This window comes from Grampus griseus, assembly GCF_964374135.1.
Source record: "Grampus griseus genome assembly, chromosome: 16".
Taxonomy (NCBI): domain Eukaryota; kingdom Metazoa; phylum Chordata; class Mammalia; order Artiodactyla; family Delphinidae; genus Grampus; species Grampus griseus.
The window spans coordinates 2,719,186-2,734,975 of NC_139010.1; the positions used below are offsets into that span (position 1 = coordinate 2,719,186).

The window sequence follows — 15,790 nt, forward strand, 5'->3', positions numbered from 1 at the left end:
ACTCCAAATAGTTTAAATAGCAAGAGACTCACGGCAGCGTATTCCTTGTCTTACAGAGTCCTGGAAGGGCTGAAGACAAAGTAGAGACCACTCACAGAGCCGTGACTGAGAACAAGGCCACCAAAGCAGTGGCCACTCTTCTCTGATCTAAGGCCTGGGTCCCAAGAGCACACTTGGCTCCCAGGTCAGGAGGTTTCCCAGCTGGGCCACCCCTGCTGCCAGCCCAGAACTGGGCTGTGCCCGCCAGGGCCACACCAGGGCCTGTGGGAAGTGGTGCCTGGACACCAGGCCTCTGCTTGGCTTGAAAGAGCAAACAGCAGAGGTCAATCCTGGACCTTGTCGAGGTCTTCCAGACGTGGCACGAATTCATCCAACGTAAACCACATCTAAAACACAATCCACAAGGGACTCTGAGAAACATCACTTTTACAAGAGCCTATAATGTAAGGAAAGAAGACCAGAGGGGGTTTAGCAATGCTCCATCACATCCTCAACACTGGTAATAGAGCCGCATCTGGAATACACAGAGAACCTCTGTGACCAAACAAGAAAAATCAGGAAACCTTATAGAAAAGGTACAAAGATATGAACAGGCAATTGACAGAAGGGTAAACCCAAACAGCTAAAAACACACAAAGTTTTTCTCAAAGGCATTAGCCATCAGATAAATACAAAGTAAAAAGTAAAACAATGACATACCACTTTCTCATTGGATTAGTAAAAATTCAAAAATTAGATAAATGCTGATTTGCTGTGCTAGCGAGTATAAACTGGGAGAAATATTTTAAAAACTAAACTGGCAGTACCCATACAAATTAAGTAAATTTTCATTTTTTTAACCTAGCAATCTCACTCCTGAATATACATTCCAGAGAAGTTCTCACACAGGACCCGTGTGGGAATACTAATCACAGTGCTGTCTGTGGTGGCATCTAGACGTCCACCCTGGCAGATGCGGAAATCAAAGGTAAGGACCATCCACGGCCACAATACACACCTCCAGGGTCGAGACTCACATACAACAGATATGAACAGTGTCCCTGGGGCGGGACGACCCAGAGGAACTCTCACTCTTTGTAACAGAATAAAGCAGTAAGAAACAACCCACCTGATAAACATTCACCAGGAAAAATCTGTACATTTTTTCCCCAAAGGCTCCCGAGTTAAAAAAAAAAAAAAAAAAAAAGCAAAAGAATGAAGTCTACAATTCGACTGTTTGTATAACAGAAAATTAAAAACACACAGAAATACTACACACTTTACAAAAATACATACAATTTTAAGGATATCAACCAAACACATAAAAGCTGTTCCCAAAAAAAATGCTGTTCCCTGCATCCATGAGGGGAGGTCAGAATAGGAAATGAAAATACAGAAAATAAATCCAAGGACAACGTGAAGAGTTCTGCATGGACTAACAATGCCCTCAGGGTACCAATAAACGCGCACTTCTGTCCTCAAGACCAGGGAGAGAGTGTCAGTAAGACCTAGAACTACTAGGGAGAGTACAAGCTACCTGAAAAAGGACTCGGAACATTCAAGACAGAGGAGGGACAGAGACTAAGCAAGGGGAGAAAAACTGCAGCACAGTAAATAATAATATACAAAAGTGTGTATATAAGAGGGTGTGGAGGAAAGGGAACCCTCCTCCACTGGTAGTGGGAATGTAAACTGTGCAGCCACTATGGAAAACCACTGTGGAGGTTCCTCAAAAAACTAAAAATACAACTACCATATGATCCAGCAATCCCACTCCTGGGCATACATCCCAAGAAAACCATGGTTTGAAAGGATACATGCACCCCAATGTTCATAGCAGCACTATTTACAGCAGCCAAGACATGGAAGCAACCTAAGTGTCCACTGACAGATGAATGGATAAAGAAGATGTGGTATATATACACAATGGAATGTTACTCAACCATTAAAAAGAATGAAATAATGCCATTTGCAGCAACAGGAATGGATCTAGAGATTATACTAAGTAAAGTACAGAGAAAGACAAATATCATATGATAACACGTATATGTGGAAACCAAAAAAAGTGATACAAATGAACTTATTTCCAAAACAGAAATAGACTCACAGACATAGAAAAACAAACTTATGGTTACCAAAGGTGATAGCAGGGGGAGGGGTAAATTAGGAGTTTGAGATTAACACATGTATACTATGATATATAAAACAGATAAACAAAGACCTACAGTATAGCACAGGGAACTGTATTCAGTATTTTGTAATAAACTATAATGGAAAATAATCTGAAAAAGAAAATATATATATGACTGAATCACTTTGCTGTACACCTGAAACTAACACAACATTGTAAATCAACTATAGTTCGATTAAAAAATGGTTAAATAATTTTTTTAAAAATTTTAAGTATATATATATATATAATATGTAATCATTTATACATAATATGTTGTATTTTTATATATATGTGTAGTGTATATGAACTTTAGTCTCAGGGCAAGAGGGAACCACTGAAATGTTTCTACTCTGGGACCGGCCAGTTCAGCTCTGTATTTTAAATAGTGGACTCTCTTGCCTTGTAGTGAATTACTGGAAAAGAGCCAGACTGAGGACAGGGAGAACGTTTAGAATCTCAATGTTGGATAATCTTTTCTAGGAAATGTAGAGGCAATGGGAATAGAAATTAGAAGACTTATCAAAGAGAAATTTAAGAATAGAGAAAATGGAAGGACTAATTGAGGTCAAGTTCAAGTATGAGAAGGGTGAGAAAACCAAGGGGTGTGGCAAGGCTGGACAGCCAAACCTCGGTTGGGAATCCCAGGAGGCAGGTATTTAGAGGGAGGGAAAAGAGTAGGTACAGTGACCCATTAGACACAGTGACACTCCTAGACCTGTGACAGCTCAATGACGAGCCTGATGCAGAAAGGAGGGGCCAGAGGTGCAGACAGCCGTCCACTGGATCTAGGCGGTGATGAAGCCAGGAGGCCACATGCTCAGCTTTTATTATCCTGAAGCAGATGGTAGTGAAAACGATCTGCGAATTTAGAGTCAAGTGAGGCTCCTTAGAGAAATCATCCAAGTCAGAGATAAAAGGCTTCCAGAATCACCCCTTCACTTACATCACATTTTCAGCCCAGAGACAAATGGCTCTCCACCTAAATCACTGCAGTTCTTATTCAGCCTTATTAGCCCACCAACAATATATTGGATCCAACAGAGTCAACACATTTTTAATTTTTCCAAGAACAAAATAAAGACACATCAAGCCCTATATCCTGAAGTAAACTGCCAGGATACTATCCAAACATTTTACACCCTCAAAGCCGTTTAGCCAAAATAGCACAGCAAGGACAGTGAGAAATAAGTGCTGAACATCCTGGGTAGCTGCAAAATGTAATACCTCCCAAGGAGAAACCACATCCCTCACCTCTCCAAGCAGCAAGTGCTGGTCTATAGTTTTGAAACGTGCTGGGTGGGGGAAATTATCTACAAGTATATGTTTGCAAAAACCATCTCTATTGTTACCCCATTGTTTTTATGACTCTTCTCAAAGATAAGACTTTTATGTTAATAATGAAGAGACTCATGGCTTCCAAAACTTTCCACAGAGTATTCAAATGCATTTGTTTGGAATCCTGAAATAGTTCCTTTCTAGCCTATTTGCTTCTTAATGAGCTTGAACAAGCTGCACTACTTTAAGGCCAATAAAACTTTTTAAAAAGGTAAAATACCTAAAAGCTCTCAAAACGTTTTATCTGTCTAGTCTCTTCAGAAAATTTCATGTCAACGCAAACTTCTAAGTGAAATACCATGCACTCATAAAAGTTATTTAAGTAAGTGTATAAAATAGTATGGAAAACTGAGGACAAAACCAATATATTAAAGTATACTGAAATAATTTATACGAATTAGTACCACTACTTTTACTGAGAAGTTTAAACTAAAAGGAAAAATGCAAAGCCTATAGCCCATTCAAGAATCGGAGACTCTTATTGTCCTTAGATAATGAATCTAAGGATTTCCTCAATGGATCTGGTGTCACTATTAGAATTTGGAGTGTATTTAGACTCCATACACTCTAAATCCTTGGGTCATAACATCGAACACCACAGCCTTCCCATCTGTAGATTCCATAAAACAGGTCCACCACCCACCATACCCGCAGTCACTACCCTGGTGTACAAAAACACAAGGTCCCAAGTGCACATCAGATAACAGCTTTCCAACCAACCCAAATCCCCTTTAGCATCAATTAACAACTGATCAAAACCACCAACGTCTTACCACCAGCTAGTACCGATGCCCAGAGCATCTTTACTCCACAGTAAAAGTGGTTCCTCGGGCTTCCCTGGTGGTGCAGTGGTTGAGAGTCCGCCTGCCGATGCAAGGGACGTGGGTTCGTGTCCCGGTCCGGGAAGATCCCACATGCCGCGGAGCGGCTGGGCCCGTGAGCCATGGCTGCTGAGCCTGCGCGTCCGGAGCCTATGCTCCACAACGGGAGAGGCCACAACAGTGAGAAAAAAGTGGATCCCCCTACATAGGGATTTTCTTCCACTCTAACAGTAAAGTTCTAAATATGCAAAGTATCATTATCTGGAGAAAAGGATAACTCCTGGAACCATCACTCCTATAGAACTGCTGGGATGGATAAGACTTGGAGGAAGCAGCTTCCCACCAGGATTACACTCACTTTTACAACCTGGGAAACCAGGGCACTAAGAGGAGGTAAGAAATTATCGCCACGTTTTACAGGAAACCAGTAGTATACTTAAAAAGGGAGGTCGATGGAAAGACTTCTCAGCCTGCACGCCTGCCGCAGTGCTGCTCTGTGTATAAAGCCACAATTTAAATGACACAGAATTCTTCTCCACACATGTGCACTAGATCATGGGTTGGCCAAAAAGTGCCTTCGGTGTTTAAGTAAAAATAAAAGACACATTTTTCATTTTCACCAAGAACTTTATTGAACAATGTATTCACCTTTTTGTTCCACTACCTTCTGCCATTTTTCTGGCAACTTCATGATTCCACCTTTCCAAAACTTTTTATGTTTTTGAGCAAAGAACCGTTCCAGGTGCCTTTTACAGTCTTCCAGGGAATTGAAATTTTTTCCATTAACAGAATTTTGTAAAGAATTCTTCTTAAAGAAATAAATGGAAATCTGAAGGTGCAGTGTCTGGTGAACACGGCGGATGAATCAGAACTTCCCAGCCAAACTGTAACAGTTTTTGCCTGGTCATCAAAGAAACATGTGGTCTTGCGTTATGCTGATGTAAGATTACACGTTTTCTGTTCAAATTCCGGAAGCTTTTCGTCGAACGCTGCTTTTAGTTGGTCTAATTGGGAGCAGTACTTGTTGGAATTAATCTTTCGGCGTTGAGAATTAGCTCATAATAAAGGACTCCCTTCCAATCCCACCATATGCACAACATCACCTTCTTTGGATGAAGACCGGCCTCTGGTGTGGCAGTGGTTCATTTCGCTTGCCCCATGATCTCTTCCATTCCACATTGTTGTACAGCATCCACTTTTCATTGCCCATCACAATTTGTTTTAAAAACAGAACGCTTTCATTACGTTTAAGTAGAGAATCACATGGGGAAATATGGTCAAGAAGGATTTTTTTCCCACTTAACTTCTGTGGACCCAAACATCAAAGCGATTAACATAACCAAGCTGGTACAAATGATTTTTAACGCTCGATTTGGATATTTTGAGGATGTCAGCTATCTCCCGCATGGTATAACGTTGACTGTTCTCAATTAATGTCTCGATTTGATCGCTATCAACTTCAACTGGTCTACCCAACTGTGGAGCATCATCCAGTGAGAAATCTCCAGCACGAAACTTTGCAAACCACTTTCGACATGTTCCATCAGTCACAGCACCTTCTCCATACACTGCACAAATCTTTTTTTGTGTGTTTCCATTGCATTTTTACCTTTCTTGAAATAATACAGCATAATATGCCAAAAATGTTGGTTTTTCTTTCATTTTCAATATTAAGGTGGCTACACAAAAATTCACCAATTTTGATAACGTTTTTTAAATGCACGCTGATATGACAGCTGTCACATACAATCTAACAAAATTGTTTCGAATGAAGTTAGAGACAACTAAGTGCTACCAGAGCCATCTTATGGAAAAAACCGAATGAACATTTCGGCCAACCCAATACCACCAAGACTCTTCTGCCTGAAGTATAAAAGGAGACCCAAGGAATTCCCTGGTGGTCCAATGGTCACAACACGGGGCTTTCACTGCTGTGGGCCCGCGTTCCATCCCTGGTCAGGAAACTAACATCCTGCAAGCTGTGCAGCATGGCCAAAAAAAATACTACTACTAATAAAAACTTTTTAAATAAAAAGAAACAAGAAGGAGTAGGGTTTAAGCACTTTTAAGCATAAATTTAAAACACAGCAAAGGCTTAATTTTCTCAAGAAATTATTCTATTCTCCCTGAAAATAAAAAGGACTATTTTTGGCCCGTTGCAGCTCTGGCATAACAGATAATAAAGGCTCCAGTGGGTCCAAGGTACGGTGCACAGAGGAATGGCAGTAATTTTCCCACCCAATGAACGCCTCCAGGTACATCCTTGAAGGGGACGAAGATACAAAGGTTTCCCTCTCTCTCTCCCACAGTGGAGCAGGTATCAAAAGACAACACTTCTCTGGCATGGTCAGCATCCTCTTCTAAGCATCCAATAACTTATCTTTTGTTCTTATCATTCTGATGTTACAATACCTCGATTTACTAACTACCATTTCAAATTGACTAGAAGTTTTATTTTCCATGTATTTATATATTTAATACTTAAAAAGCCTCAGAAAGTTTTCAATCACTAAAATCACAACCAAAACTATCAAGTCACAAGGCAGTACATATTTGTTTCTTCCTAATGGTCCCGTCATTCTAAATTTCATTAACATCAGGTTGTTACTTATAATGCAAAAGCAGGAATGAAGGGAATAATGAAATTTTCCTCTTCTTTCATTACCAACAAAATTTATATTTGGAAGCTTAGAGTTACTGCATTATCATTGCTATGTTAAAATCAATCCACAAAAATCAGAATAGATGTTCTCTCAACACAAATTCTACCAAAGTATCATTCTACCTTCACCACTGAGTCAATCATAACTCAATGAAAATAATTAATTTCCACCACCCAAAAATGTTAGTAACTTTCCAACTTAAATTCTACTAGTTTTAGATAATCAACTCCCGTTTGAAGAAAATGGTGAACGAGCTTCATAAAGGCCTCAGTGTGCTCAATGTACACCTGACTGACTGGCACACAGCGGGCGCGGAGTAGGTACTCGCAGAGGATAGACAGGAGCGGGTGATGAATGGACAGAATCAGGTGAGCAGGCAAGGAGAAAGGAAAAGCAGAAGGAAGTGAGAAGGAAGACCTAAAGAATCCCCAAATCCAAGAAGTATACATGATATGATATAGACAGTAAGCACAGAGATGCAGAGACGACCACCAGTCAGGCCCAGCTGGGAAAGATACCAAAGAGGAAATGGGAATTCAATCAGCCTTTTCAGATGCTAAGTCAAGAGAGACAAATTGTGTTACAGGAGAGTGAAAACTGTTAGACAAAGGCACAAAGTCAGCGGAATGAAATGACTGTTCATAGAACAGTAAGCAGATTAACTTGACTAAAGTAGAGAGTTTCTGAAGGAAACCATGGGAGGTGAAGCTGCAAAGCCTCTACCCCACCCCCCTTTAAACACCACCACCTCCCCCTAATCACACAGTCATCCTCCACCATATGCTTTCCTTATCCAAACCCCCAAGCAAACTACAATTTCTGACAAAGTGACAAAAAGGCTTACAATCATTGAAAATGCAAGAAAAGAAAAAAACTGATATATAAACAATTTGCCAAAAAAAACCCTATTGACTAGAAATATTAATTTTCAACAAGTATCGGATTACATCCTTCCCAGTGTTTATACACAATTTCAGAGTTGTTTTGTTTTGATGTGACAAATTTGGTTTGGACCACTTTGAACAATGTAGTCCATTAAGGCAATAAACCAGGACAGACAAGTAAATAGCACCAACTGTGTGCCTTCTATGTACCAGGCAGAGTTGTAGGGGCTTTACATACACTATTTAATCGTAATATTATTAACTTGAAATGATTCCTCCACCTTCATACATATGAGAAAAAATTACTTAAGAGTCACCTAACTGAACAGCCAGCTAGGATACAGATACATCTGGAATACCAGTAGTTAGAGGAACCACAGTTGCATCACCCAAGGTGTGTGCTCAGCACCTTTTTAATGGAATCAGAAGGAAACACTGCTCTAAATGCACCTGCTCAAGTTCATGTACACATGGCTTGTATCCAAATGCCTAAATGCATGAAAAGCCAGGCCAGTGGGGTAAATGACTTCAATCCAAACCACAGCCTTACAGGAACCATGAGAAAGGATGTTTTAGACCAAATTAAAATGATTTGAGAACAGTGCTACCTGTCCCAGCTTACGCTGCCAAATCTGATTCAAATACATGAAGCCCAGTAACGCAAGATATAGGGGAAAAGACGGCATTCTTGTAATCCCCTTTCCTGTCATAGTAACACTGATGCATTACACACAACAGGGGTGATTTCTGACCCTCACTCATTTATTGGTCAATAACTGGACGTCTACACTCTGTCAGATGCTACTGCTGGATATAAGACTGCTCCAGGCTCTAAAAAGTTCACAATCTAATAACTTCACAAGCAGCGTGAGAAAGTCTGCACTCCTAGAGAGGGTCTTCTTTCCACTTTGATATAAAAATCAAGATAACCTTTAGAAAAGCCAAAATGAGAGTCATGCAATCTAAATTTTAAAGCCCACGCCCTTTATTGACTAGCTAGTGCTCCAAAAGCTCACTGACACACTTCATTTTATTTTATTCACATTAACAACAGATTTGGTTTTCTAAGTACAGATCCTAGATGGGCCATTGGCTACTTAATGCCCTGAGGCAAGTTACTTTACCTGCCTGACCATGGTTCGCTCACTGGGAAAACGAAGATAAACAGCTAGACCTCAAGACTATCGTAAGGATTTGAGATAATTATGTAATGCACCAACACAGAGCCTGGCATTTAGCAGAGTGCAATAAATATAGCTAACATCATAATCACAGGATTCATAAACCAATAACAAATTGATCACAAAAATCAAATTAGAAGTAATGGGGGGGTGGAGAAGAGACCTATGACAGCTCTAAGAATCAATAGCTGACGGGAAGGAAAAAGTCAAGAAAACCACACAGATACAAAACCTCAGCAACAGCCAACTGGAGTCACCAGCCTATTACACTTCAACAGCAGTTGAGGGCAACAGCAGTGTTTTCACGGGATGCAACCATGATGGGTCTAAAGATGACATTAAGCCAGTTAAAGCAGATGAACCATTCAGGCCACGTGTTTAAGAAAAAGAAGGATAAGCACATAATTGACTTTGGAAAGACTTCTATCAAAAGTGATTCAGCATCACAAATTTAACATTTCACATGTCTACACTTTAATTAACTGCAAAATTCTATTCACAAGCTTGTGCTGTAAGGAAAGCATGTGCAAAGAAATCTCTTAAATTTCATAGCAATTTTTGCACTAAACACTGAAAAAGATGTTTTTTCAAGCAAATGAAGTGTGAAATTTCAGTGTAGTGGCCTAAAACATCATCAGCTCCTTAACAGCTAAAACAAGATAAAGTCTTGGTTCCCAATAAATGTTATTATATCTGCCAAAGAAACAAACATGTGCCATGGAGATCTCTTTTCACTCGAATTTTCTCCCTACATTTGGAAGGCAGTAAAAAGCAAAAAACATCTGTTCCTTCCTGCAGAGCTGACAACCTTCATTCTATGGTTTAAAAATAAAAGCTGTCCATGGAAGTTTAGAGATATAACTATCACCTGCTTCAAAGGCAGCTGGCAATTAATTGATCCAAAGACATGCAAATTAAGGCCAGAAAACAAATTCCCTGAGGACAATGCTAGGGTTCCCCAGGGCTCTAGTAATTTCCAAGACACCCATAAAATAGTGAGAGGATGGTAAAGAACCAAATGTAAAGCCAAATGACAAGGAAACAGACAACAGCTGAGGAACAGAGGCTGTGTCACCCTGGATTCACTCGACCACCGCAGGAAAGCTTCCATGAGAGATGTCTGGAGAAAACCTGCTTCACTCTGACCATCAATCACCCTGCATCCAGCCCAAGAAGGCCACACGTTCAACAATGAAAGGAATTCACCTTATTAATAACAGAAACTTGGAAATCTCCTAAGTGAAGGCCTTAAATTCTATAATATATTTTAACGTTTTTACTCCATATGACGTCTTACAGTGTTGAACACCCAAAAATGAGGAATAAGCAAGAACAGTCAGACTCAAATCAGTAGACTCAGCTCCTATTTTTGGCTCAGCCTCTGAATGAATCACAGTGTGACCTTGGAAAACTTTCACCTCTTTGTTTACCTCCATTTGCCCACCAGTTACAAGATTCGGTTAAACCTACCTTTTTTTTTTTTTAAGAAAGTGAGTGAGACAAATATATAGAAACTGCAACACAAATATCCACTGGTCACTGGCCAACTATAGCCAAGCATCACATATAAAGCAGGGAATGCCTCATATGTATCACTTATGTGTGGCATCTAAAATATGACACAAATGAACTTATCTACAAAACAGAAAGACTCACAGACATAGAGAACATGGTTCTCTGGTTGCCATGGGGGAGGGTGTTGGGGGAGGGATGGAGTGGAAGGTTGGGGTTAGCAGATGTAAGCTATCACAAATAAAATGGATAAATAACAAGGTCCTACTGTATAGCACAGGGAGCTCTATTCAATATCCTGTAATAAACCATAATGGAAAATAATATTAAACATAAAGAATGTATATATGTACATAACTGAGTCACCTTGCTGTACAGCAGAAATTAACATAACATTGAAAATCGACTGAACTTCAATAAAAATATATATAAAAATAAATAAATAAAGTGGGTGATGCCCATATTAAAGCAACTAACTCTGCACAGTAAAAAATCCTGCTTGGAGATGTCAACAAAAAACCCCAGGTACCTCTTGAACAGGAATCCTGTAAGAGTCCCAATTTCAAGTTTGGAAATACTTAGCAAATTTAAATGAAATGCTAGCTCCAAAAATACCCTTTTTTTTTTTTCCTTAATGGAAACAAAACTTCAACCTATTTAGGGTCCTACGATCTTCAGGACTCTGACCAATTCTCCTATGAATTCCTGTCTCCTCATCCCTTGCCAGGAGGTAAGTCACTGCACACTTGATGCACCCAGAGTACTACATCTCTATGTGCACTTGTCAGTGAGGCTTGGAAAGGCAGAGACATGATTTAATGATCTTTATATCACCTAGCATCTAACACACTGCCTGGCATAACATGGCTGCCCCGTACACATAGATATATATATTTGTTAAATGAAGGAAATGAATATATTTGAAATTCTAAAGCAGAACAACCATTAATAGTAATGAATGATCACCTTAATTTTGGTGATATTTTCATTTCTAGAAAAATAATATATAAAATGAGTGTCACCTAGATAAGGAGGACATACTGAATTTCTTAACAACATTAAATTCACAAAAGTTAACTAAAGAACTTTCCGATCCTCTTCCTTCAAAATCAGTCTTTTGGACGTTTTTATGTTTCTTTTTTGTTTTGTTTTGTTTTATTTACAATTTATCTAACGGATATTAGACTATAAATATTCCTTTAACTTAACCTACGTGATATCGGGAAGGGAGAAGTAAAAGAGGGACAGCAAGCATGTAAAATGAATCAAAGAGGCTACTCTGAAGTGTAAGAATCTATAAACGTAAAATAAAAGATAGCCCATGGATGAAATTTAAAATGTGGCCAATACAAGTAAGTACGAAACATGAACAGCATTTACCTAACTAACAAGCATCCATGCTCTGGAGAAACATCATCTACTGTTTCATAGATACCCTATTTATTAAAGCCACAGAACCTAAGATTTTAAGCTTTTCAAATTACATTTGAAATTTTTAATCATTCAAATACTTATCACTACCTACCGGGACTTGCATGAATTCTCATTTTCCCCTGCTCCTTAAATTCTTACACTCAATTATTTCATTTAAAAATTAAGAGAAGTTAGTAAACATGAAACAAGCTGACACTCTACCAGCGGGCACTTAAGGAAAGGCGTGGGACCTACGCAAGGATAAACTCATCGCACTGCTCCACATTTTCCGCCGTGAGCCGACCGTTCAGCCGGCTTTGCCAAGTCCGTACGGACGCTGGAAAGGTACCAGTAGTAGCGTCCCGGGTGCTTTTGGCCTGCTCACCATCACTGTCTCCAGGCTGGGCCATGAAACGAAATGTAAATGATGCCTAATATTCTAGATCACTATGCATTAATTTCCTGAAAGTATGCATCAGATTTGGTTGCGTCAGCAACCAGAAGTGACCACCTAAGTTCACTACGGCGTCCACGCCGATCGCTGAGAGAGAAACTACGTGTCACATGCGTGCACATGGGCGTGTACCTCAGAGCAGTCCTAGAATAGATGATGTGTCAGAGGACCGTGAACAATCTCGTTATTTTTAATGCTGTGGGAGGAGGAAGGAAAGAGAATGATGGCTTTGCAAACGGTGCCAAAAAAGGAGCCGATCTGCCTGGCGTGACCCGGGATATTTTGGAGAAGCGGACAGAGCGGCCCTTGCTCCCGATGCCTTAGGACAGAAGCGCCTAAGCTGCTCCCTTTAAGACCCTGTGTACAAACGGAAACGTCTCCGAGGGGCAGGCGCCCTGGGCCCCGAGCCCGGCGCTCACCTGCGAACACGTCCTGAAGACCGCCCGCCCCGCGCTGCGCCAGGTGCGCCGAGACCCCCGCCCCGGGCGCTCGGCCCAGCTCCGCGGTCCAATCGGCCGAGCGGCTGCGGCCCGCGCGGGGTTTCCTGGCCGGGGCGGCGGCAGCGGCGGCGGGGGCCGCGGCGGCTCCGGACCCCCGGTCCAGGGAGGACTCCGGCCGTCTCTGGACCCGGGGGCTCTGGCTGGGGGACGGGGCCGGGGAGGGCCCGGGAGAGCTGAGCTGCCGGGTGGTGGTCCTGACGTAGCAGGGCGCCAGGAGCGGGCGGGCCCGGGAGCAGCGCGGGCTGCGCGCCGGGCTGCAGGGCGGGGAGGCGGCCGCGGGGACGCTGGGCCTCGGCGCGCCCTCCTCGCGCGTCGCCCCCTGCCTGCGCGGGGCCTCTCCCGCCGCCGGGCCCCACTCCGCCCCCGGAGAGCCTCTAGGCGCGTCCTCGAAAGCGTCCTCCTCGCCTTCCTCGTCCGTGTCCGCGGCCCCTCGCTCCCCGGGAGCCGACCCGGGAGACGGCAAGGCGGCGGCCGCGGGCTGTTCTGCAGCCGGGGGCCGGTCGGGGCGTGCGGACGGCGCCGCCTCGGCGCCTGGGCCCGGCGGGGGTCGGTCCAGGCCCGGCAGGGCCCCGGGCGGGGGGGCAGCGGAGGGGGGCGACGCCGGGGGCGACTCGGGGCTCAGGGACTGCTGCTGCTGCTGCATCTGCTGGAGACGGATCGCCTGCTGGATGTCCGAGAGCAAGTCCTCCTGCTCCGCGGCCGAGTGAAAGCTGTAGAGGTCTGTGTCTGAGCCCGAGCTAGTCCTTTGTCCATCCTGCACCCCCGCCGCAGTCTCCGAATCCTCGGCCACCGCCGGGCTCCCGACCCCGGCGGAGCCAGGGCCCCGGGGTCGCGTCACCTCGGAAGGGTCGGCACACTCCGTATCGGACAGGCCCGTCTCGTCGGCCGAGAGGCTGAGGTCCGGGATTTTGGTGACCAGGGAGTGGGCGCTGTCCAGCTCGCCGGCCTGCAGGGCCTGGGAGTCCAGCACATCCTCACGGGAGCCGCCAGCACCTCTTCCCTTGGACAGGGTCTTCCGAATGCGCAGGTTGGAAAAGACCGAGGCCCTGGGGTCCGACCGGCTCTTCTTCCTGCCCGGCTCCCCACCGCCGCCCCCCTTGCCGTGCCGGCCCGGCGCCTTCTTGCCCCCGCCCGCCTTCTTTGTGCCCTCGGCCTCGCGGAGCCCGGCGGCGTCCTCGCTGCCGCCGCCGCCGCCTCCGTGCGGGGCATCGCCCGCACTCCTCTTCGGCTTCGCGTCCTGGTTCCCCATGCTGCTGCCGCCGCCGCCGCCGCCGTCGCCGCGGGCATTCAGGCCATGCCAGCTCCTCGGCCCGGCCGCGCTGGGATCCCGAGGATTCAGGCGGCGAGCGAGCTGCTGAGAAGAGGGAGGCCGGCCACGCACCTGCCGCGCTTCGCAGAACGCGCCGCGGCTGCGCCCGCCCGCGCGGGGCCGAACGCGCTCACGCAGCGCCGCCAATGGCCGCGCGGAACGCACAAGGCCCCGCCCCTGTTCGCTTTCAGCACCGCCCCCGGCCCTTCGGCCCCGCCCCCCACCGCTGAAGCGCCAGGAGCGCCTCTGGGTCTGAGGACCTCAGTATACGCCACCGGAATCCAATGCCTGGTCCCTGCTGAAGGGCTTGGCAGCTGGAAGATCCACGCTGAACAAAAAAAGAAAAAATTTAAAGGGGAAAAAGGAAAGCCACATTCCAGTTCAGAGGTACGGTAATCTCAAGGCCACATACACTACCCCTTCCAACCTGCCTGCAGAAGCATGGCTCTTTAATAAATACTGGTCGAATGGATTGGTCTTTTCTTCAATAACTGATCATCTTAAACACCGTTAATGTGCTTGACATATGGTTTAGGAAAGGTTACTACACACAGTGCTGCTTTTATGTTCGTGCAGACCTTGCATCTCCATGAGAGAACATCAGCGGTCATCTCAAAATTTCATTTTTCAAACTTTTTTTTTTGACAAAATGGCGAGGTGGGGGGCGGGAATCAGAAAATACTGAGATTAGACTTCATTAAAATGCTAATCTCTAAATTTCTATGCGCTTACCATATAAACCAAATAGCATTTATATTCAAAAAGGGTGCATATACTTTAACTCCCAGGAGGTCAAACTCATCAATATTTAACATGTGCCTATTGTTGCCGCCTACAAAAAAGAAAAAGACAAAAAAGAAACACCCTTGGCACAAACACAAGAAATCACATGTTATGCGGAAAACCACCACTCTCCCAAGACAAACTGTGTCCTTGCCTTGACTATAAAAGTTTGCAACAGTTCACTGTCTGGGGGAGAAAAAATTGCTGCCCCAAAATGTGTCTCTTTGGCATTAGGATTAAGTTAGGCTGATTATTTTTAAGAAACAGAAGACTAAGGAAGTCTTTCTTTTTACTTCCACTTAGCTGCCTAAAGAATTCACATATTAGAGCTGAAAAGAGTTATCGTCAGAGATACCCGCCAGGAAAAAGCGCTGGGCCCAGAGATCTGATCTACTCTCCGCTGGTCCAGCAAATGCTCCTTTACAAAACAGTTCCTTTCCTACCTCCATATGAATTGCCTTCCTCCCCTTTGAAGTCCCAAACCATTACCCACAACATCCTCTGTTGCCTTTAACTGAAGACAGTATTTAAGGTGAGGGTTTTGGCCATTTGGGCCATGATTCTGTCTTCCTGGGTCTCTCCCATGTAGACATGTTATCAAACTTTTGTGTGATTTTCTCCTGCTAATCCGTCTCATGTCAATTTAATTCTTAGACAGCCAGAAGAACCTAGAAGGGTAGAGAAAAACTTCTTCCTCCCTGATAACTGTTACAGAGTTTCTTAATATTCTGCTTCAATATTAATATAAAAATTTTCCTCACTGTAAATCGTCATTATTTTAAT

At 43.8% G+C, this 15,790-nt stretch overlaps 1 protein-coding gene across 1 annotated transcript in view; it reads right to left on the reverse strand.

The window, feature by feature from the left end:
- The window catches only part of FMN2 (formin 2), a gene marked incomplete at its 5' end in the record, with an annotated part of 310,722 nt that extends 296,558 nt beyond the window's left edge, over positions 1-14,164 (reverse strand). Inside the window, one exon of the mRNA XM_082674275.1 lies at positions 12,835-14,164. Coding sequence (XP_082530401.1) covers positions 12,835-14,164 — 1,330 coding nt within the window. The remainder of the gene's footprint in view (positions 1-12,834) is intronic.
- Positions 14,165-15,790: the final 1,626 nt, after the last annotated feature.